A 21,920-nucleotide genomic window follows, 5' to 3' on the forward strand; every position below is an offset into this window, starting at 1 on the left:
ATAATGATGATGATTTTCCCTGGGGGGTTCCTTACGATGTCTTATTAATGGCATCGTTTAATAATTGCTTTCATATAGTCACTTAAACGTTCCATTCCGGTCGCTGTTGTTATTGTTGTCAATTAAATATGTTTGTAAAATGCTTACATTGTTATTGCATTTCTTTCAACGAGCTTTGAATTCATTTATTTTAATAAGTTATCTGTTGTTGTAATTATTAATTATTCATATGTGTCACGGCGTGGATATTAAGTAAAACTTCCTACAGGAGTCTCCGTAAGCTATTTGCTTCTATACTTTCACGCCTTAGCGCTAACAAAGTAAACACTTTAGCGATTTTCATTTCATTTTCATCGCATGATTCCAATCTCCATTTCTTTTTTAGTCGAAATCCAAACAAAAAGATTTGTCAATATTCAAAAAACTGTCAACCTCTTTACCGATATACTCGCACACTCAAATATATAGAGTCTCTATGATAGGAGATAACGTTATGTAGTGCAAGCAACTGACAAAATGACAAAAATATTTTCTAAAATACCCACTATTATGGCAAATACATATTCATAATTGAAAGGACGGATGGACAGATCATAATGTAAAGAATCCTCACGAAAGGCTTCTGTGAGTACTTCGAGTTACTTGCTGCAACAGGATAAAACTTATGGGAAGAAGCATAGATAAATACATGCGTGCATTAGAGGTTTCCCCCCCACCCCCTGGATGTCCCCCCACCCCTCTAAAATCATGGTTATAGTCACAAAACTTTGCTTAGAAGAACAAACTTGTTTGCAAATTTTTCTTATGACCCCTTCAAAAGTCAGCGAAAGGGTTTTGTCTGAATTAGTTCCTCAAAATTGTTTTTCATCTTATGACCGCAGATTTTTGAAGATTCCCTTGAAGTTTTTGCTTAATAGAATATCTCTGTCAGTTTGGAGAGTTAGCTAAGTCAAGCTAAACACTAAGTGCACAGTACACAAAGCTTGCAAAATTTTAGTCAATTTGCTGGCAGTCAGAGATTCCCAACCCATGCTATTTTTTTTCTTCTTCTTAAATGCTCAGCAGGTCAAGAAAAGACGATTCGCTCCATTGCAAAAAAAAAAGAAAAAGATCCACTGTGAGCACGAATTTCTTTGTCTGAACCTTAAGAAAGCTGGAGGTTAGTTCTGATCCACTTTTTTATTGTATTGTTTTTTTATATTTCGTTATGAAATTTCATTGAAATCAACCTCTTATTAGTCTTTCTATTATATGTCCGCCACGTTCTTTTTTCTCATTTTTCGAGATTTTTGCGTGTTAAACGCCCGCCATGTCAAGGCAACAATCTGTACCTTTCTTAAGTAAAATATTTGCCATCTTAATACTAATTCCCCTTTTTTTGGGTAACCACATCATGCCAATGTCCAGGAATTTCTCAAATTTTTGGCGAGCAACTACGCATGGAATGACTGCCAAAAGTCTCTCTTAAAGTTAAGTTTATAATAATAAAAGAGTAGTGAAGAGAGTAAAACAAATGATAGTTAGACTAAGCCAAGTTGGGTCATCAAAAAATTTTCGAGCAAAGCTCTTTCAAATTTTTTAGAGCCGTTCTAGATGTGTATGAAAAACGATGTCGTATTGATCATTTCTGGACGCCTTACAACAAAGCTTCACCTCAGGTAGCGACAATACGAACTTTGCCACTGTTCGGGCAGCTGCATCTGTCTTCAGCAATAATAGTTTTCGTGCATAACCCCTCTTCCTATGTGACCCGTCCTTTATGGCTCTTCATTAATTTCTCCAAAAATGGCCTGATTTCATTTCATTTCAACGGCCACAAAGTATATATATACCCTTTACCAGCATCAAATTCTGAATCGATTTAAGCATGTCTGTCTATCCGTCTGCGCAATATGTGTTGTAAACATTTTCTTGGCTGCAAAAATGAAACTATCGCATTCAAATTTAGCAGAAACGTTGGAAGCTCTTGTATTGAAAATGGGTCAAATCGGTCAAAGGATACACGTACAGTACCACCTAAGCCGAAAAAACGTCTTCTTCCCAAAAGAAATAATAAAGTGATTTTTTGCTCATTATTCATAAACTATAACATAAATGCACAAAAATTTGAACGCATGCACGTTCCTACAATACCCGTATAAAAATCGGAAAAAATTGACCACGCCCACTCAATATTCAAATATATCGAAATTCAATGTTTTTATAAGGCGTAGAAACAAGCTTCAAAAACCCCATAAAGTATATAAATTCTTGGCTAGTCTCAAATTGTAAATGCACCTACGCATAGCCGTCTGTCCGTCTGTCCTTCTATCGGTCTACCCAATTGTGTAGCATCGGAGGCAAATATCCTCTGGTTCGCAAACATGTAAATATCGACTGCAAGTTTGCAGACGAATTGGAAAATGATCGAAGCCGGTCAAATAAGGCATAAAAGATTCGAACCCGAAGGAATATAATTTTCTCACCGGTTTATTTTAGGTTAACTATACATAGTCTGCTACTTCTCACACGCGCTGCAGTACGTTTTGATAGGGTTAGTTTATTACCAAAACTACGCAAATCTGAAGCGATCTATTGGAAAAAATGCCATGAAATTTTGATGTATCAAGTAATATATATAAATAAATATTTATCGAAACATATAAATGTTATGCAAATTATATATATGTAAGCATAAATATTACATATGTTTATTTCCTTCAATTATAGCTTTCTTTGTTGTTTGCTTAGCAATTAAGTGCATAAAGAAATAAAAATATTCTAGCCGGTCACTGCTTACTCTACATCACTTCACGTAATAACATTCTTCATTTATTTTCCTGATAGATTAGCGCAAATTATACCGCATATCTGCACGAAAATCATACACAGATATAGTACAGACCGCAAGTAGTGTAGGGTATAAATAACCCCATAACCGCAAATACATTGAAATGTTCGCTAATTATCCGAATAAATTGCATTTGCAATTTTTTGACAAGGTTTCGCTGCTTAGATATATCATTATACCCGAATAATGTTATATTAAATTGATAGGGACGTATGTAATGCCTAGAAGGCCTTGAGACAGACTCTCACCTCTTATTGCACCGATCGTTCCAGAACCATTCTGAAATTTAGTGCATTGGCATATTTTGGCCCAACGACGAACGCTATTTAAAGCGGAAAGCAAGGAATCACGACAAGTCCCCATAAAACTTTCTACTGCAAAAAGTTTTACGATTTTTAATATTTGTTGACAAAATGCTGAGAGAAATAGTGTTTTGAAATAATAAGTAAATGCGCAAAACTCGGGTGAGGTGTGGTCCAGGGTATACTAACTATGTGCGTACGTACGTAACACCCAAAAGGGCTTAAGATAGAATCAACTCTTATGGTACCTAAGTTCGGTCGTCCGTCTGTCCTTCTGATATCTTTCGCTCGCATTTTCGAGATATTTTGATAAAATTTCCAACACTAACGTGCCTTGACCCAAGGCTATTGAAAACCGTTCGGATCCCCCGCTCCAAGAAATTGTAATTTTCAAGATGTTTCAATAAAATTCGCTGAGTAATAGCACTTCGAACGAGTACTCTAAATTGGTATGAAAAATTTGCTTCGGTTGGGACAAGTTTTTGAACTCCTCCCTGACCGGCTAAAATTTCCAATATTTGATGGGGAAATTTATTCATAATAGTAAATTGACATAGAAATTAATTTTTCCGAATTTGGACCACGTAGGGATTCCCAGAACAAGAACACAAAAAGGTAATTTGACATACAAATTAGGTAGGCCAAAGTTGAGTCTATTTCTTGGATGCGATTTCATATAAGATTTTTCATGAATCATACGTCGTTCAGAAAAAGATTTAATTTTTAATATTTTATGATACAAATTGATTCTTAGTATAGCAATTTAAGAGCAAATAAATAAGCGATAGGCAGTTCGGATCACATCTAATTTGTGATTTTTTATGACAAAAACTGATTAATAATAATAACAAATTTAGGGAGTAAAATTAAGTTTAGTAAATTTCGATCATCGCATATAATGCGCGGGCTATCATGAAAAGTATGGCTTTATGTGAAAGTAATGTGTAATTGTGGGTTTATCTGTGTTCACGGGTGAATAACCTTACTAGGCGAAAGAATGTAGGGTATCTAAGGGTCGATTTTGCTCAACTATATTCTTACTTGTTTTAACTTAGTTTTTTTTTTTGTTTATATCCACGTCACTCGGAGGATGGGCCCTTTACATGCTAGTACGATGCTGATTAGAAAGGATTATAATTGAATTTATAGCATAAAAAAGAAAACAAAAAAATTATTTAAAATATCGTGGTACAAGACAAAACAACAACAACAACAATAACAACAGACGAATCAGATTAAATCGCTTTTGAAAAAATAATTAACATAAGCCAATGAAGACGAGAAAAATATCCAATAAGGGCGACGGCCTTCGTCGCTTCCAAATAAATTAAACGATTGAACCGAACACACGAATTTTGACCTCTCTTCAGTCACTTACTTAACTACGAAAGCTAACTTTTTGTTAATGTTTACGAATCATATTGTTATTTATATGGTCCATGTGTGCTGATTGTTACCTCACAAAGGTAATATTTTCGTCTTACAATTTTGCAGTTAAAGACTTACATTCATGTAAATTGCTACACGCAAGTCTGTTAAATGTAAAACTTTGTGTACACTAATACTATGATAGATATATAATATTTATGGGGCATATTATGAATATGCAAAATATCAAGCTTTGAATTGCACTGCCAGCCGCAATCGTAAAGAAATTTCAATCTGTAAAATTAAAGTCTTTGCTATGCCATGCATATATACATATATAAGTCTAGATTAGCAAATAACAACAATAAATTGTAATGTATTGTTTAGTCGTTCTATTCCAAACTCTATATACATCCACCAACAAGACTACATGAACTTACAAAAATATTTTAATTCTCTGTATCTAACTATGAAGCCACTAATGCGATGCCTTGTAATGATTTTTTTGTTAACTTAAATTTTCACTGCATGGTGGTTACATCCACACATCTATGCATATATCGTTACGTACATAAAGTTATTAACAATTACGTTTCTCTATTTGTCACACTATAAACTGCGTTGTTATGGGTATGTTGTTTAAGAAGTTAAACACATATAAGTATATGTATAACATATTTGTCTAAATTTGTGCCACATTTTTAAGTGATATGACGGACAGATACTAAAAGCAATGACAGGCATTAAGTAATAAAATACAACAAATAGTCAGTAAATCATATATAACCTTTGGGTGTTAAAGAAACAAAAAAAAAAAAAGAGAGAATATTATCATTGTTCGTCATCCACATTGGCCGTTCGATAAAAGAAAAGTCGGTAAAATGTCAAAGTATTTCGCAAACAAATGACAAGACATCATTTACCGCATATCATGCATATTACTTGGATACTAATTCAAGAAAAACTATCCAAAAATCAATTCGAATCAATTTCACACATAGACACGGTTATATTTACATTTTCTTTGCCATCAGCCGCTAAAGGATGATTTCATAGCTTCATAGATAATAGCAAACCGATATCGTATTCCTCTTGTTGTAACGAACGGTAGACATCAGAAGCCATTACACAATTTCGCTTAATACAGCTACACATACAGTTATATATATCGATATAACGGTTTTTCAAAATAAGATGTTATATGAAAAGTGGTCGAAAAATTGATCCGATCTGAATAATTTTCAACAGCACACGTCTTTGGCCCAAAAGATGTCAATATACTAAATTTCATTAAAAAATTGCAAAAACCGCGACATGTACGTTGAACAGATGACGGACAAACAGTCGGACAGACGGACAGACAAGCTTAAATCGTTTCAGAAAGTGATTTTGAAATGATTCTGAATCAATCGTTATAATAATAGGTGCGTCTATCTCAAGTCTTTCTGTGTATTACATACAACCGCACAAACTTCATATACCCTTGTGTCATATAAGTGGTGTAGAGCATAAAAAAAAGAAAGCGATGGCACTGCAGCTCTCACAAAAAACAAGATAATAAAATATTTTTTTCATAAAATTTCTTAGGTCGCATTTCGACAGGTCCATTGCAAGACGAAACACCAACAAAATTTTGAAATATAATTCAAAATCCAGTAAATCGGATAAGATTTTTTGGTTTCATCAAAAATTGTTTACAAAATCGGTTAACGTCTCTCAACCAAAAATAAATCGTCCACTAGACGATGTACTAGACGATGTCATTGTGAACTTACAGCTGAAAGCTTAAATCGAAGACGTTAGTCGCGTGACCAACTCGAAAAACATAGTTTCGAGAATAACACAATTAAAAAGTTTTAAGTATCGGTCTTTTTAAACGGTGGCGTTACGGCAACCCTGGTTTTCACCTTGTCTTTTTTTTTTAGAGGCACAGAAAGAATTCGACCTTTTGCAAAATCTTTTAAATATCAATTTTGCATATTTTGCATAAGAGAATAAGGTTAAAGTATTCAATAACATTTATACCGTCAATAGACTCCGACTCGTATTTTTATGGCACGTGGCATATGGCGATCTCATAAAAGTTTATAACACACTCGCATACAAGAAGTTTTGAGGCTTTTATAGCTAACATCGGTGAGTAAAGATTTACTATAGAATGCAAGTATGTGAGAGGAGTCTCATAATGCGTACACATACTTGATCCAACGCAGGTTTCACGTGATTCTATCTGCGTACGCGTTTATACTTTTACCCATTTATTGTTTTTGTAAATTAATTAATTGATTGAAAGCTTGGCTTGAAGTTTAGGTTGCCCTAGAAAAATGTACGCAGTTGTTTTAAAGAATTTCGGAATGATACTCGTTACTCGCTCCCACCCAATTCGCCCCTATATCCTTTTTTGATGCAGAGGATATTGAGCCCATGCGAACACACGAAACACCCAGATGGGATTCTACTATATTCAGAATCAGAATTTTCTGAATCGATTCAAGTTTGTCTGTCTGCCTGTCTGTGTCTTCATGTTCAACTTAAATGTCATAAATTTTGAGATATTTTGATGAAATTAGGTACTTTGGCTCAAGCGCGAATACTATTGAAAATGTTTTGCAACGGACCACTTCGTCGACCACTCTCCAAATATATACATATCTTGAAAAGTCGTTATATGAAGCGGGTTTGCGTCCCGCTATAGGGCCTTCACTTGATTAAAGTTCAAATCCAATTGGTATTAAATTCAACATCAAATAATAAACAAGCTGATATGGAGTTTGCATAAAGTTTATGCAATTCTTTCTTAAATCCATAAGAGGCAGCAGTTAACAGCTGAAAATTGGCAAAGCTTATCGCTTTCGTTGCAACTTTGTATTTTTACATTTGGTATTAGAGCGATCTGTCGTCCAAGTACGATTATTAATCATTTTTTGATATTACTGTGACGCCACGACATCAATTGGAACACTAGGTGGTGCGTAAAATAAATTTAAATCGATTTATGTAATAACTTGTAAATTTATTTGTATTCATCTTGTTAATTACAAAAGTCTGCTTAGTGTTCACTTATCGTGTCTCGCGAGTTTAAAATGCATACAAAAAAAAGCCGTTAAATGACTTTTACATACGCATCATTTGCGTATGTAAGTGTATTGATACTTACGTTTGTTTTGCTCTTCTATTTGTATTTATGTACTCAAATTGACGTCTTTTAAACAGATGCAAGTGGCTGCTTGCCTGTTCGCTGCGCGAATCAGTCAAGACAAGGTCGTTCGTTTCTATATGCGTGTGCGCACACACATACACACATACACACATACGACACGCAAAGACATACTTCCACATAGTCGATTTATTTATATAGTTTTCATTAGCGTGTAGTATGCATGGCAAAGCATACTCCACGTTGTTTCAGTTCGGTTCAATCACAAATATTTCGATTCAAACACTCATTTTAGCTTAAGCAAGTGTTAGCAGTTGAAACATAATGGTACACGTTTCGACTCGGCAAATCACATGAAGTGTTTCAGGACTTTTTCGGCTATAAGGCGAAATAAGTTCCTGAGCAAAATGAAATCTTTTTTTTTTTTTCTTTTTTAAATGATCTATCACTTAAGGGATGTCTTCTACTCGTGTAACACGATTACGGCCAGAAAACAGAAGAAGTGAGGAAAGGGAAAGGTATAGCAAGGTGGCCGTAGCCTAGCAGGTCTATCTCGGTAAGCGTTATGACTTTACTAACTGGACGCTCACTGTAGCTGCAACTGCACCGCACTGGGATTTGAATCCACGAATACTGGCTTATTTATCGCGGTTCTTACCTACTCGGCTGCTCTTTACGAAAGGGAAGGGGTTGAGAATCTTGCCGTTCTAATATGATAAAAACGGAACCAAGTTTGATGATTTGTTCCGAACCCTCTACCCGACGCACGTTTGACACGTTTCTACTTTCACGTGACAAGGTCAAACGCCTTCTTAACAAAAGCTTGCGTTGACATCTTTAAACGTTCGTTCCCTAGCAACAATCATTCGTCCCCTGTCAACAAATTCGTTAACCAATCATTCGCTGTGTCGGTAAATGGAACACTAACAAGCTCTGTCTCTACTTCTATCTTTATTTGCATTTGTGTCTTTCTTCTCACTTTTGTTTCCAACTCAGTATCTCTTCGTTATACCCTACACCATTCTCAATATGAGTGTGTATTAAGATTGGGGATGTGTACAACGTATAGAAGTACTTGAGATAGACCCACATTTTTTTATGTCGTTTATTGTGCCCATTTAAACTTGTCCATCTGCACCGACATGTTTTGCCCCAATCAAGAGACCACTTTTCCGATTACTTCTCATAGAAAGCCTTGTTTTGAAAGGATTAGAAAGAATTTGACGATAAGTAGATTCAACATATCAAAAAGTGGCTTAGTAATACCACATCCCGTCATTATAAATAGACGCGAAAGATTTAGATGAGATGAGAGCAATGTTTTAAGCTTACTTTAGACCAAGTCTGTTGACTTTTTGGGTACTCTTCAATATTAGATCTTTCGTGGAAAGTATGTCTTTGGTGTATTTTCACGAAAATGAAGGAATCATTGTATGTGAAGCTTATTAAAGGGCCGTTAGCACCCCTGCGCAGAGACTTGCTATTCAACCCACATGTAGCTACACATACATCCATTGGACCATAATTTTTTTATAAATTTTGAAGTTTTTTAATTTTATAAAATTCTCGACTTTTTAGCAAATGTTTATCTACGCATTGTAGTAGACAAAGTGCTGTAGGATATGTAAAAGTCGACCTGGCCCATTTATAATGCTTTTACCTGCTTACCTTTACATCTTAATGATTATGACTTCTTTGGGAAAAAAGCGTTTGACTGAATGACTAATAAAATACATTACCATTATTTAAATGGAACCGAACATACCCTCGCAAGCAGATACATATTTAAACTGACATCTATTATAATATTGAATTTCAGGTAAAGAAATGTTATGAGCCCAAAGTGTGTTGCGGTATCCCGTCCACTATGTTAACTGAAGATGGCTACGTTTTAAAAACCCCACCCAGTCCTTTTACTTATCCAGCTCCATCTCCATTTAAGCCAACTACTCCAGTGAATAATCAGTATCTACCTCCTGGAAGGCCTACTCCCTCTACACCCGCTGATCAATCACAACCTATTGTACCTATAACAACTTCAAGACAACCGCAACCGACCCCTGCTGATAGACAAACTCAATCTACCCGAACACAAACGCAAACCACGAGGCAGGATAGACCTACCGCTAAACCTCAAAGCAGTACAAGAGCAACGACGACTAAGCCTCTGCCTAGCATTACAAGAACGTCAATATCATCAACGAGTCCACCAAAGTATTTGCCTCCTTCGTATAGTCCTCAACAGAGAGGCAATGATATAAATGAACGCGATCGCGACATTCAGTCGACAAATCAAGATAAAGTCGTTTTACGCGGTGAAGATCAATTATCGCCTCAAATATTTCCAACAAATAAATTCGGTGATCAATTCGGTGGAGCAACTCCGGCGGTTAAATGCGCTTCCGCTTTGGTGTGCACTGCCGAGAATTATTGCAACTCAATCGGCGTTATTAGCGAAACGCCCGTAGAAATTTCATCTTTCCGTGTGCCCCTTACTGACTGCCTTATTGAAGGGACCGGAGCTGCTGGAAAATGTTGCCGGGATCCTAACTATGTCGATCCGTGGCCGGTGAATTTGGCTGGTGTATGCGCTCAAAGAAACACGGTAAGGGATATGCCAGAGAAAATATATATGTTATAAATAGATCAAATAATATGCTATATACGTTATTTAGAATACAAAGCCCAGAGGAGTTAGGGATATTGACGCAAGCTTTGCGGAGATAGGTTGGCAGGCGATGATTTTAAAGGAATCAACAAAGATGCTTTTATGCGGTGGTGCCATCATTGGTGATGCAGTTGTCTTGACCACAGCATCTTGCGTTCGCAAGTAAGTCATTAATATCTGATTGAGTGGCAATCAAGTTGCAAAACTCCAATCAATTATTAGTATATATGTAAAAATGTACACGTAAGTTCTGTTTTATTTTACCAGTGAGGCAGTAAATGACGTTCGCGTCAAGGCAGGCGAATGGGAGTTGGGAAGCACCAATGAGCCTTTACCCTTTCAATTGGTCGCGGTGAAAGCAATAGAAATCCATCCCAATTATGATGCTAATAGTGGATCCAATGATATGGCTGTGGTGCATCTATCAGAGCGTTTACAATTCGCTACACACATTCAACCTATATGCATTAGCGACAAAGATCCCAGTTCTTCTGAAACTTGCATTACAACAGGATGGGGAAAGCAAGCCTTGAGCAGTAAGAGTATTAACGTTTGCTTTAAGAAAATATTTTTTTTCTTAACCTTTTTTTTTTTTTCGTACCCAGTCCACGAAGAAGGCGCAGTCATGCATGTAACCATCACGAATCCAGTGTCACGTAGTGAATGCGGGGCGGACGAAAGCGCGGTTTGCAGCACCACCAAATTTGACTCTTGCCAATTTGATGCTGGTAGCGCTCTGGCATGCGGAACCGGTTCTAACGTTCAACTGAAAGGCATCTATGGAATTGAAAATGCTTGCGGAGAAGGACAAGCGGTACGATTCATTAAACCCGACGTAGCTTGGGTGAATAAACAATTCATGGAGAGAAGTAAACCGCTCTTGCTGCGATCTTAAGTTTAACATTAATCCTAACTATTTTTGCGCATACAATATCACATCATTCGAAAGTGGGTTAAAAAAAAAAAAGAAGAAAAAACCTGCTGAGAATTCCTTTTGCATCTATAAAATTAGAGCTGTTGGAAAATAAGGCAAACAATCCGCATCAATTCCTTTCCTGCTGCTGCAGTTTCTCCTCAAGTTCTAGTAGGTCCGCATTTGACTTCTAACTTAAATAATTCCTTTGAAATTCTCAGGGCTTTTTTGTACATTTCCACATTTATCATAATACACTAAACATCTACTTCTTGCTATAGTGGAAGATATACAAAAGGCGACTTGAATTTATATACGCGTCAAATTTTTCCCTACCGCTTTCTTTTTATCTTTATTCGCATCTCATAAATCTGTACTATATATATATTTATATATATATATAGACAGACGTGAATTTTTTATGAAAGAAAACAAAAAAAAAAAACGTTCTTAATGTTAAGCGGATGATGATTTTAATCAATCCAACTTAAGCGATTTTATTTGAGATTATTTTTTCTTTGATTTTTTTAACGATTTCTCACCTATACCTGTACGCATTTTCTGTTATCTAATTACGAAAAAAGAAAAAAAAAAAAACAAAAAAATACTATTAAGATAATTTATATTCTTATGCAAATTGTTGTAAAAATACTTATCTTTCTAAATTAAGTATTTAATTTAATTTTTTTTTTTTTTAATAAGAAAGAAATATACATAAAATATGATTTTTCAAATCGTTGTTGTGCGCTGATGGCAAAATACGCCATATGGACTTAGTTTTAAAGGTTGTGTTGTGTTATTCCTTCTTTTCCTTAATAATTTTCTTTACTATTTTCTGGCCTCTTCGTAATGATCGATGTACCATTGAACGCTCATCTTAATGGCATCTTCAAAATTGGTGAATTGAAAATCAGGTAAGAAGCTGCGTAACTTGCTATTGGACGCGGTTTTTTTATACTGGCCATCGGCCATATTAGTATCGCATACCAATTGACCTTTAAATGCAAAAGCGTTAGCTATGGCTTCGGCTAACTCGTAAATGGTAACTTCTTGCTCTTCATCCGCACTCAAAATAATAGGCTCGATGGAATTGTAATTTCGTAAAACCCAAATCATTAGCTTCGCCAAGTCTAGAGAATAAATAAATTGACGCAGCGGTTTACCCGATCCGTATACATTAAATATTTTATCTTTATCTGCCGTATCGGCATCGTGGTAAAGTAACTTATGCATACGAAAAATCATGCCAGGTATAACATGACTGGAATCCGGTTTGTAGTTATCGTGGGGACCAAAAATATTGCATGGTATCACAGAGGTAAACATACAACCGTGTTTGTCGTAATAAGCATGATTTTGTATATCGATTAGACGTTTCGCATACGAATAACCATAGTTGGAGGAATGCGGTGGTCCATTGTGTATCATAGTCTCATCAATAGGATAAGTAATTTTGTCTGGAAATATGCATGTACTTAAACACGAAACAACTTTTGCGCATTTGTATTCGTAAGCTGTTTGCAAAACATTATCATTAATTTGCAAGTTTTTGCGCTGCAATAACACGAATAAGAGAAAATATAAGAAACAAAACATATGTTCGCCTTAAGGCGAATCTCAAAGGAATATATAAAACTACATTATATTGAGTAATAACCATGAAATCTGGCGGACACATCATATTTACAATAATGATAGATTAATAATAGATTAAAACAAACAAATCCTTTTCTCTTTCAATGTACATAATATCCAAAATAAAATCGCCAAAGGTTCAGGTTACTTTTTCAGCCCTTTCTAGGAAGAAAGAACAGCGTGTGCGGACTAGTGTGATAGAATCAACTTCATGATTTAATAAATTTAGCGATCTTATATATATTTTAAGTAAGGCGAACAACTGCAACCTTATTGAAGAGTTTACACAGTTTTTCACTCACATTGAAAAGAACTGTAACTTGGAACTAACAAAACTAATCTCTTTCATCATCGATCGGCTTACTTTATGTGGCTTCTTAATTCGTATTTTTTCTTAGAAGTGCATTCTTTTATATTATTAATTCTCGCATAACGATCGTCCATCGTTAGTATGCACTTACCAGAAAGTCTAAATTATTATTCATATTATGAAATAATCCTCCAACCATTGCAGCCAAATGTATTACATGAGTGGGCTTATGTTTTGCAAACAACAATTGAGTCTCATCCAACTTCCTAAAAAATATTATTATTTATGTTAACAATTATTGCTATATGTTTATACAATTTTTTCATATCACTGACGTTAAATCGGCATCTTTGCTCCCAACAAAATGCCATTCTTCATTTTCTGGTTTCTCTTGGTTTATTATGGCTTCCAGAGCTCTTCCTACGAGGCCAGTGCCACCTGTTACCAAAACAGTTGACATTCTGTCGATCTGTGATGTCTTTCTACGAATCGTCTGTTGAATAAAGTTGCTTTAATGTAAAATTAGATATTTTCACATTTCCATCCCAAATTTATAAACAATTTAAATATTTGCAGTAAGCCACTTGGTTTATTAGAGGCAAAACGTTTTAATTTTTTTTTAATTAAATATAAACAAAACTCATGTGGTTCATCTTTTTAACAAACACCAATTCTTTGACGTATTTGCAAAAAATAAGCAACGTATTTATCCGATATAATATCCAGATCAGCTGTTTTATGATAAATAGTAAAATTAAAACAACTATATCCCTAACTTTTACTAGCATATTAAAACAAGAGAAGTTATCACATAAATGAACGACAAACAGCGGCCAAACAACGAAAGCTAAATATTAGCTAATATTTGCTATATTTGTGATCACAGTCCAGATAGCATAATAAAGACAAAAATATGTATTAGGCCTGAAAAAACACCTATGCGTAATTCCAGGTTTCTAGCTAATATGTGCTAAGCACATTACGCAGTCGCATTATGGGAAAAAATTGAAAAATCCATGTAAATTATTATTATTATTATTTTAATTTTAGACTAATGAATTGAATTCTTAGACTAAAAAAAGACATTAAAAAGAACCAAATGCTTTGAGAAGAAAGCAAAATAAGCGTAGACAACAATTATACGAAAAACAGTAACAAAATTGGTGTAAAAGCTAATTAATTATTACTATTATTAATTTAGCTAGAGAACTAATTCTAAGACTAAAGTCTTAAGGCACAGTTGCGAAGGCCAAATTTTTCATAACCATCGGTTTTTCATTCAGTGAATACTCAAGAAGAAGAAAATATTATATTTTTGAGTTCTTTACATTAAACATTATTCCGGCAAAAGGCAATAATACCTTTGAAATGCATATATCAGTGAATAACGGCAACATTATGTCATCATTAAGACGTAAAAGAGATTGGAATGAAATGATGGGAGTTTTTACGAAAAAAAATTATTGGTTGCGTTTATAATTTTTAAAATGCCTAAACAATATGAAAGTTATTGAGATATAATTACATCATATTTGAAAAAGTGACTTTGCTTTGTTGCGTCTCATGGTAATATATCGCGAAACCAGTGAATTTGTGAACGAATAAAACTGCTGGAATTTGTGATTACATTGCGTATCTCAAAGGAAAACAAACTCATTAAGATCATCGCTTCAAGGATATCTGAATGAATGTGATTGTAACGGCGTGAACATAACGTAAAAAAGAAAAAAATTATAATGTCTTCCTCTATAAAAGTAGCCGTACGTGTACGGCCCTTTAATACGCGGTAAGTTATTCAAAAGCGAAAATAACTTTAGTAAAATCTTATTTTCCACGTTATTGTTATTGTTTGATGAGTGAAGGGGAAATTTGATTCGTTCCGAGTGTAAAAGTTAACTTGATGACATTTCATAAAGTGATCGCAACATAATGAAAAAAAAAAAAAAACAACAAAGTTTGCAATAGTGCTAATGACTCAACAATTACTTGCAACATAATCTTTGTTGCAGCATAGACATTCTTAAACTTTTATGAGAAATGAAATAAATAAAAATTGCCCTAATTCAAACCCTCTTCAAACTTTTCGATTATTGCGCGTTTAGAATTTTTCGGAATTTTAAGGCTTCTAGTAGCGATTAACTTAAGATTCTATTAAATGTCCCCGTTTTTTATATTTGCATTACAGAGAAAAAGATATGCAGACTCAGTGCATTGTTGAAATGGACGGCAAGAAAACGCGTATTTTGAGACCAAAACAACAATGTGTACGCGATGCAGGTAGGGAGAATCACCACGATTTTACCTTTGACTATTCATATTGGTCTTTCAATGAGAATAGCAGTCAGTTTGCGACCCAAGAGCAAGTTTATAATGATCTGGGAACCGATGTTGTCGAATGTGCTTTCCAAGGTACTGTCAATGCTCTTATCTTGCGAAGAGCTGGTATATACGCTTTGAAATATTTTTCAGGGTACAATGCTTGCGTGTTTGCTTACGGTCAAACAGGTTCCGGCAAAACGTTCACTATGATGGGTACACTCGAAAATCCAGGTCTTATACCGAAAATATGTCAAGAGATGTTTGCACGTATGCGCGTGGGTCAGGAATCGGGTACGGGATACAAGACTCAAGCCAGTTACTTGGAAATTTACAATGAGAGGGTAAAGGATCTCCTAGGTGCTCAGGCTGTTGGTCACGGTCTAAGAGTCCGCGAGCATCGCTCGTTGGGCCCTTACGTAGAGAATTTGTCGCAACATTCTGTGGCAAATTTTGACGAAATACAAGTAAGTGTGCACTCACGATATAACTGTTCGATAAAAGTGGAAAAAAACTCTTTCTCTAGGAATGTATTACTCGTGGCAATATCCAGCGGACAACTGCTAGCACAAATATGAACGATACCAGTAGTCGAAGTCATGCAATCTTCACCATAACGTTTGTTCAAGCAGTTTTTATGAATGACATGCCAAGTGAAACAGTATCGAAAATCCATTTGGTAGATTTAGCAGGAAGGTAAAATAATAAAATATTTCTGTATGGGAATTTTTACTAAGCAATTCCTTATTCAGCGAGAGAGCGAATGCCACCGGGGCGACAGGTCAGCGTTTAAAAGAAGGAGCACACATTAACAAGTCGCTTGTAACTCTCGGTAGTGTCATATCAGCTTTAGCGGAGCAAACTAATTTCACTAATTCAAATCAAAATAATAGCGGCAACGTCATCTCAAAACGTGTGCTTTATATACCATATCGCGACTCTATACTGACATGGTTATTAAAAGACAGTTTAGGAGGCAATAGCAAAACTATTATGATTGCTGCTTTATCCCCAGCTGACTGCAATTACAGTGAAACTTTAAGTACGTTGCGCTACGCCAATCGCGCTAAAAATATTATCAATAAACCTACAATTAATGAAGATGCTAACGTTAAACTTATACGCGAACTGAGAGAAGAAATTGCTAAACTTAAATCCATGTTAAATGGAGATGTCGTAAGTTGTTGGAAAAATAGCGTTTTACGTTGACTTTAAATTGTTTTTTTCTTTTGCTTACAGCGTGCTTTTCAACCATCTTCGAAAATGTTGGAAGATCTTCATAAAAAAGAGGCACAAGAAAAGGTACTTACTGAAGAATGGACTGAAAAGTGGAAAGAAGCACAATTAATTCTACAAGAACAAAAAAGTCTCGGTCTCCGGAAGTCCGGTGTAGGCGTAGTCTTGGATTCCGAAATGCCGCATTTGATTGGCATCCACAATGATATCACCACGGGCGTTACGCTTTACAGCCTTAAGGAGGGCGAAACATTTATAGGAAGTGAATGCACAAGGACTCCACCTGATATTGCCTTGAACGGCGACGGTATACGCCAACAACATTGCAGTATTGTATTGAGGGACGGTGTCTGCACGCTACACCCACGTCCTATGGCCCAATGCTGGTTAAATGCGCATTTGATTGAAGAGCCCGTAACTATTTCTCAAGGTGACATCATATTGTTGGGCCGCACAAACATATTCCGCTTTAATAACCCAGCTGAGGCAGCTAAAATGCGTAGGGAGTGTAGCCGTTCGCAATTGGACATGTCTCGTCTGTCCTTAATTACGTCCTCTCGTGAGAATTTGCTTAGCTCGAGTTTTTATTCCGAAGAAGACAATATGAATAATTGCATAGTATCACCTCTGAAGCCTTATGAAAAACAATACCATCCCACAAAGCCAGTGACTCGGGACGATCCTGAAATGCAGGATGAAAATCGTAAAATTCTCGAAACAATTGAAAATGCCTTAAAACAATTAAATATTGTACGTCGTTATTTAGTTAAAGTGATATAAGAAATTCATTAATTATCGTTGTATTTTCAGGAACGAGTACAAATGCATGAACAATATAAAATCAAAGTACAAAAGCTTTCAAGTGAATTAAAACGCTTAGAATGTGAGGAAAAAAACGACTTTGAATATGTGCACTGTAAAGAAAATGAATTAATTGCACGCCGAGATATGTTGCTCTGGGAGAAGAATAATGAGAAAGTGCAGGTACGTCTTTGCCTATGTGATTTTTCCACCTCGATTTTTCTATAGATTGTAAAATTTATTCTAGATCGACATTTTATGCCGGCAAATATCGGCCTTGCAAATGCAATTAGATTCAAAGAAGCGAGACTTTTCTGAATATGTTGCTAAAGAGTTGCAAGAGCTACAAGATTGCGGTAAATTAGAAGAGGTAGAGTATCATTTAGCTTTAATCCTTTATGTGCTGTTTGTACGGTTTTTATTTTTACAATTCAGATAGATGTAAAAATTGATGACTCGACAAACCGGATTGATGATATACTGCTTCAAGCTGCCGAATCACTTGACTCATATGCCTCGCAATTCATAAAAGATACTGTTAAAAAAATGGTTTGTATACACATATATCGAATTTATTTTTGCCTTATAATATTATTTATTTTGTTTCGTTTATACTTTCGAAGAATGAAGAAATTCATTGCCTAGAAAAATATGTATCTGAAAAGGAACACCTTTTGAATGCCAGTACAAAAAAAATCGTACAACTCGATGATTCTCTCCTCCAAATAAAGGAAGAATTAAAGAATTTGCACGTAATCTATGAACAGAACGAATCTCAAAGATTAAATCTAAAAAGGGAAAGGTAAATTAACCTAAATCATCTGCATGAGGCTAATAGAAAAATTCACGAAGAAGAAAAGGAACAAATACTTCAAATAGCTTTTTTTTGAAGTTGATGCATTTTTGCAGCGATTTTCTGATCGGGTTTCAAATTGATTTATCGCATCTTTGGAAATCTTTCAAAATACGTATCTATGACTTATTTAATTTCTTTGACGAATGTGAAACCATAAAAAATTGTCGAAATTTCGGATGAACGTTAGAGCGGATAGTGACCGATGTAGTGAATACTGTGAACATACCCAAAGATAGAGTAACTCCACGCTGTACGTAGGGGTCCGGTAGTCATGAAGAAAAATAACAGGTTTTGCGGTCAAACCAAGTCATGGATTTTTCATGTTCATTTAATTTGACAGTTGAAAGAGTGTTGTTGTGATAACATCCCCTTTGCTTGCTTTGACCATTGTGATTCGTTTGGGGATGAAAAATCGAGCACGGTTTGCTTTCGCAGCACGCGAGCATATTTCAAGCAGTATCTAATCTATAGTTATTAAACAAATATATGGCATATTTCTTCTACTAAAAAAATTTGAAATATTCGCTTTATTTTTTTAGTAATCTCACCGAAAATCAATTGCCTCTAAAGTAAAGCTATATAAAGCTAACTTGTGCTAATGGTTTATTCAACATTTGCATATATCGCATAAGTAAGACGAGACGGACAAAATTAAAATTCCCAGGCCTGCTCTCTGCCACTGTAATCAGTGCATGACTTTCAAGATTTTTCGTTGTAAGAAGAATATTGGACAGTGCCTTAACAGGTTCGGTTTATGTTCGGATGCCCAGTGGACATGCAATTTGATATGCTTTCATATAAAAAACGATAATTTAAAAACTTTAGTTCCACGGATGTTGATGGTTGATGATCAGTGAAATTTTCACTTAGCCTGTTATACAGATGTACGTCTGCAATATATTAAAATAATTTTTGAATGAAAAATTTTGAATACAGCTTAAAATTAAATGTAAATGCATCATCGAGCTTTCCCGTAACGTCTACGCCCTCTAGTAGTTATTCGACGTCTGAGGATGTGGATGATAATGATGATCTATTGTCGGTTTCACTTTCCCGCCCTTTAAATAATACGAACAATACCCATAATATTGCCGCCGATCTCAACTTGGTTTGCTCGAACGTCTTGATGAGTGATAGTGGTGTTTGCCTCGATCAAGTCAAATCGACCCATAATAATGAGAAAGATTTTAGTGTCCAAGTTGCATTGGCTGATGATCAAAATGAGCAAGATGCGGCTTCATGTTCGTCATGTGAGATAAATCAAAATACAAATAACATAATTCGAGTGCATTGCCCAATGCAGAGTTTAAGACGCAAAATCGCTGCCCATAAAGCTTTGATTATGAAAAATCTCGAAGTAGATGTGGATAAAATGCAATTGGACATACAGAGCGCTGAATTGCAGGAACTTCAACGTCAGTGCATTCGAATGGAGAAGAAAATGCTTAACTCGGAAAGCAATAGCAACAATCATGAGTTCTGTTGCAACGAACAAGAAAGTTTAGAGGGACACATTAACGGCAGTATTTTCAAGGAGGCACAATGCTATGAGGAAGAACCCAATCGCGTCGCTACTCTTAGCGACCCCAGATCCGAAAGAGATTTTTGTAAGAAACATTCTCTGAATTAAAGAGATATATAAAATGATTAATGATTTAATCCATATTACAGCTAATGCAGATCATTTAATTACAATTCCCACGTTTGTAATGCGTGGAGCCGGAAAGCAAACACACTACGAATATGAAGTTCGTATTGTTGTACCAGACGGAAAGCTTTGCATTTTGCGCCGCTACAGCCGGTTCCGGGAGTTACACATGAGCATGAAAAATTTATATGGAGCCAAGGTATGTGAACAGTTAAGATTATATTCAGTTTTCTTACTATTGCTATGCAAAGATTTTCATTCATTTCAAAGTATTCGTTACGCTGTTAGCGTAATAATAAGTAAACACTGAAATCAATTAGTTCTAGATGAACGGCTTTTCTCAGCACTTATAAGTCGCTAAGTATGTGTTTGATGTGTGCATTTCAGATTGTCGCTTTGCCCTTTCCACGTCGAGAGTTGTTCTCTTCAAGCAGTGAATCGGTGGCAAAGCATAGACGACGTTTACTTGAATTGTATTTACGTCGCCTAATTGCAGTTTGCACTCGTATACCACAAAGCCCGATTTATGAGGGCGCCAGCGGACCAGGATTAACACGTATTACCTTATCTCGGTTGTCGCCTTTCTTCAAAAAGGGGATCTTCGAGAACGGAAAGTATGGGACGGGATAATAGTATATTTACTGCTAAATTATCTTCTACCTGCAGTGTGTCTTTTTGTTTATATTTACTACTTATTAGGTTATATGTGTGGACATCGCAAAGTCTCGTAATATTTTCATAAGCATACCCGCAACTAAAATTAGTGGGTAGTTTTCTAATACTTGTGAAATATTTAACAATTGTTTCCTTTGTTATGTTATTATGTTATAATATCTATTACCCACTAACAAATTTATATTTGTGGAAATATAACAGGAATATAAAATGGGGGCCTTTGTCCGTCAGTTTGTTCGTGTTCGTAAAGTGAGACTATGGGCCAACTAACATTTTGACTTTTTCTATAAGTTTCCCAGAGGATAAATAGAACACAAAAAATTCGGCTTTGAAATTTCAAATATGTATCAACAATCAATTTATCGCAGCCTCGTGCATTTTTATACATTTATACACAGTTTAAAATTATATTTCTACGCCTTTTTAAATGGGTGTAAGTTGGGAAAAATTCGGTCCAAACCGAATATTTTCACATAATATTATTTTTATTTTCAATTGTTTTGTTTAATGGAATATATAATAACCATGTATGATTGCGATTAATCTAATTGTATTATATAAACTTTTATATTTTGCATATTTGCATATTTATAGTTATTTGTAAAGAAATAGGTAAGAAAATCGCAGCAATAGGATGTTGGACCTTAACGAATGAAAAATGGAAAGTGAGCAATACTTTCGGATGATTAAAATAGAAAGTCATCCCATTACGCATATATATAGAGAACCATACTAAACTAGCCATTCAGTGAAGTTGAAGGAAATCATCTATTGGTTTGTTCGGGAAGTCAAGTCGCTTTTCCTTTTTTTTTTTTTGGTCAGAATTAAAATCCATTGTTTTTGTAATGGACAAATATGTTATTATGAATTGTCGAATTCGATAAATGTAATCTCTCAGCGTGGGTTCGCATCAGTTCATCGCTTTATTCATCTTCTTTCTGTCTTGATCAAGTCCAATTGATCTTCTAGAAGGTGGTACATCTTTAGTTTTAACACTGACCTTTATTCACATTCAATAATTTTTTTTCTTGCTTGAATAGCTAGCGTTTTTCCTTAAAACTAAAATATGCTGGATTTATAACTGCTTTCGACTTTCCATAGCTGATAAGACGCCAAAGAAAAGCTATTCAGCAGAATCAAACGGATCTTTTCAAAAAAGATCCCTTGCTGTTGAGAAAAAACAGGATGACTTTCCGAACAATCTA

General features: G+C 35.3%; 3 protein-coding genes across 14 annotated transcripts in view; 2 read left to right on the plus strand and 1 right to left on the minus strand.

The window, feature by feature from the left end:
• Positions 1–11,821, plus strand: part of LOC119636909 (inactive serine protease scarface) — a 53,193-nt gene extending 41,372 nt beyond the window's left edge. For all 12 annotated transcript variants that reach the window (XM_038032628.1, XM_038032629.1, XM_038032618.1 and 9 more), the window contains exons 4-7: positions 9,477–10,262; positions 10,333–10,487; positions 10,593–10,861; positions 10,931–11,821. In XM_038032628.1, coding sequence (XP_037888556.1) covers positions 9,477–10,262; positions 10,333–10,487; positions 10,593–10,861; positions 10,931–11,220 — 1,500 coding nt within the window. In that variant the 3' untranslated portion in view covers positions 11,221–11,821. The remainder of the gene's footprint in view (positions 1–9,476; positions 10,263–10,332; positions 10,488–10,592; positions 10,862–10,930) is intronic.
• Positions 11,822–11,902: 81 nt separating this feature from the next.
• On the minus strand, positions 11,903–13,936 carry LOC119636914 (probable GDP-L-fucose synthase). Its single transcript, XM_038032637.1, has 3 exons — positions 13,519–13,936; positions 13,335–13,449; positions 11,903–12,792 (listed from the first exon to the last, which is right to left on the minus strand). The coding sequence occupies exons 1-3, from the start codon at positions 13,641–13,643 to the stop codon at positions 12,067–12,069; spliced, it is 966 nt and encodes a 321-aa protein (XP_037888565.1). The 5' UTR covers positions 13,644–13,936; the 3' UTR covers positions 11,903–12,066.
• Positions 13,937–14,919: 983 nt separating this feature from the next.
• Positions 14,920–20,768, plus strand: LOC119636904 (kinesin-like protein Klp98A). The gene is made up of 13 exons (XM_038032611.1): positions 14,920–14,969; positions 15,369–15,592; positions 15,653–15,966; positions 16,026–16,195; positions 16,252–16,675; positions 16,739–17,485; positions 17,546–17,719; positions 17,784–17,906; positions 17,972–18,085; positions 18,160–18,338; positions 19,329–19,999; positions 20,064–20,239; positions 20,428–20,768. Exons 1-13 carry the CDS (start codon positions 14,920–14,922, stop codon positions 20,668–20,670), a joined length of 3,609 nt encoding a protein of 1,202 aa, XP_037888539.1. The 3' UTR covers positions 20,671–20,768.
• Positions 20,769–21,920: the final 1,152 nt, after the last annotated feature.

This window comes from Glossina fuscipes, unplaced genomic scaffold, assembly GCF_014805625.2.
Source record: "Glossina fuscipes isolate IAEA_lab_2018 unplaced genomic scaffold, Yale_Gfus_2 42, whole genome shotgun sequence".
Lineage (NCBI taxonomy): Eukaryota > Metazoa > Arthropoda > Insecta > Diptera > Glossinidae > Glossina > Glossina fuscipes.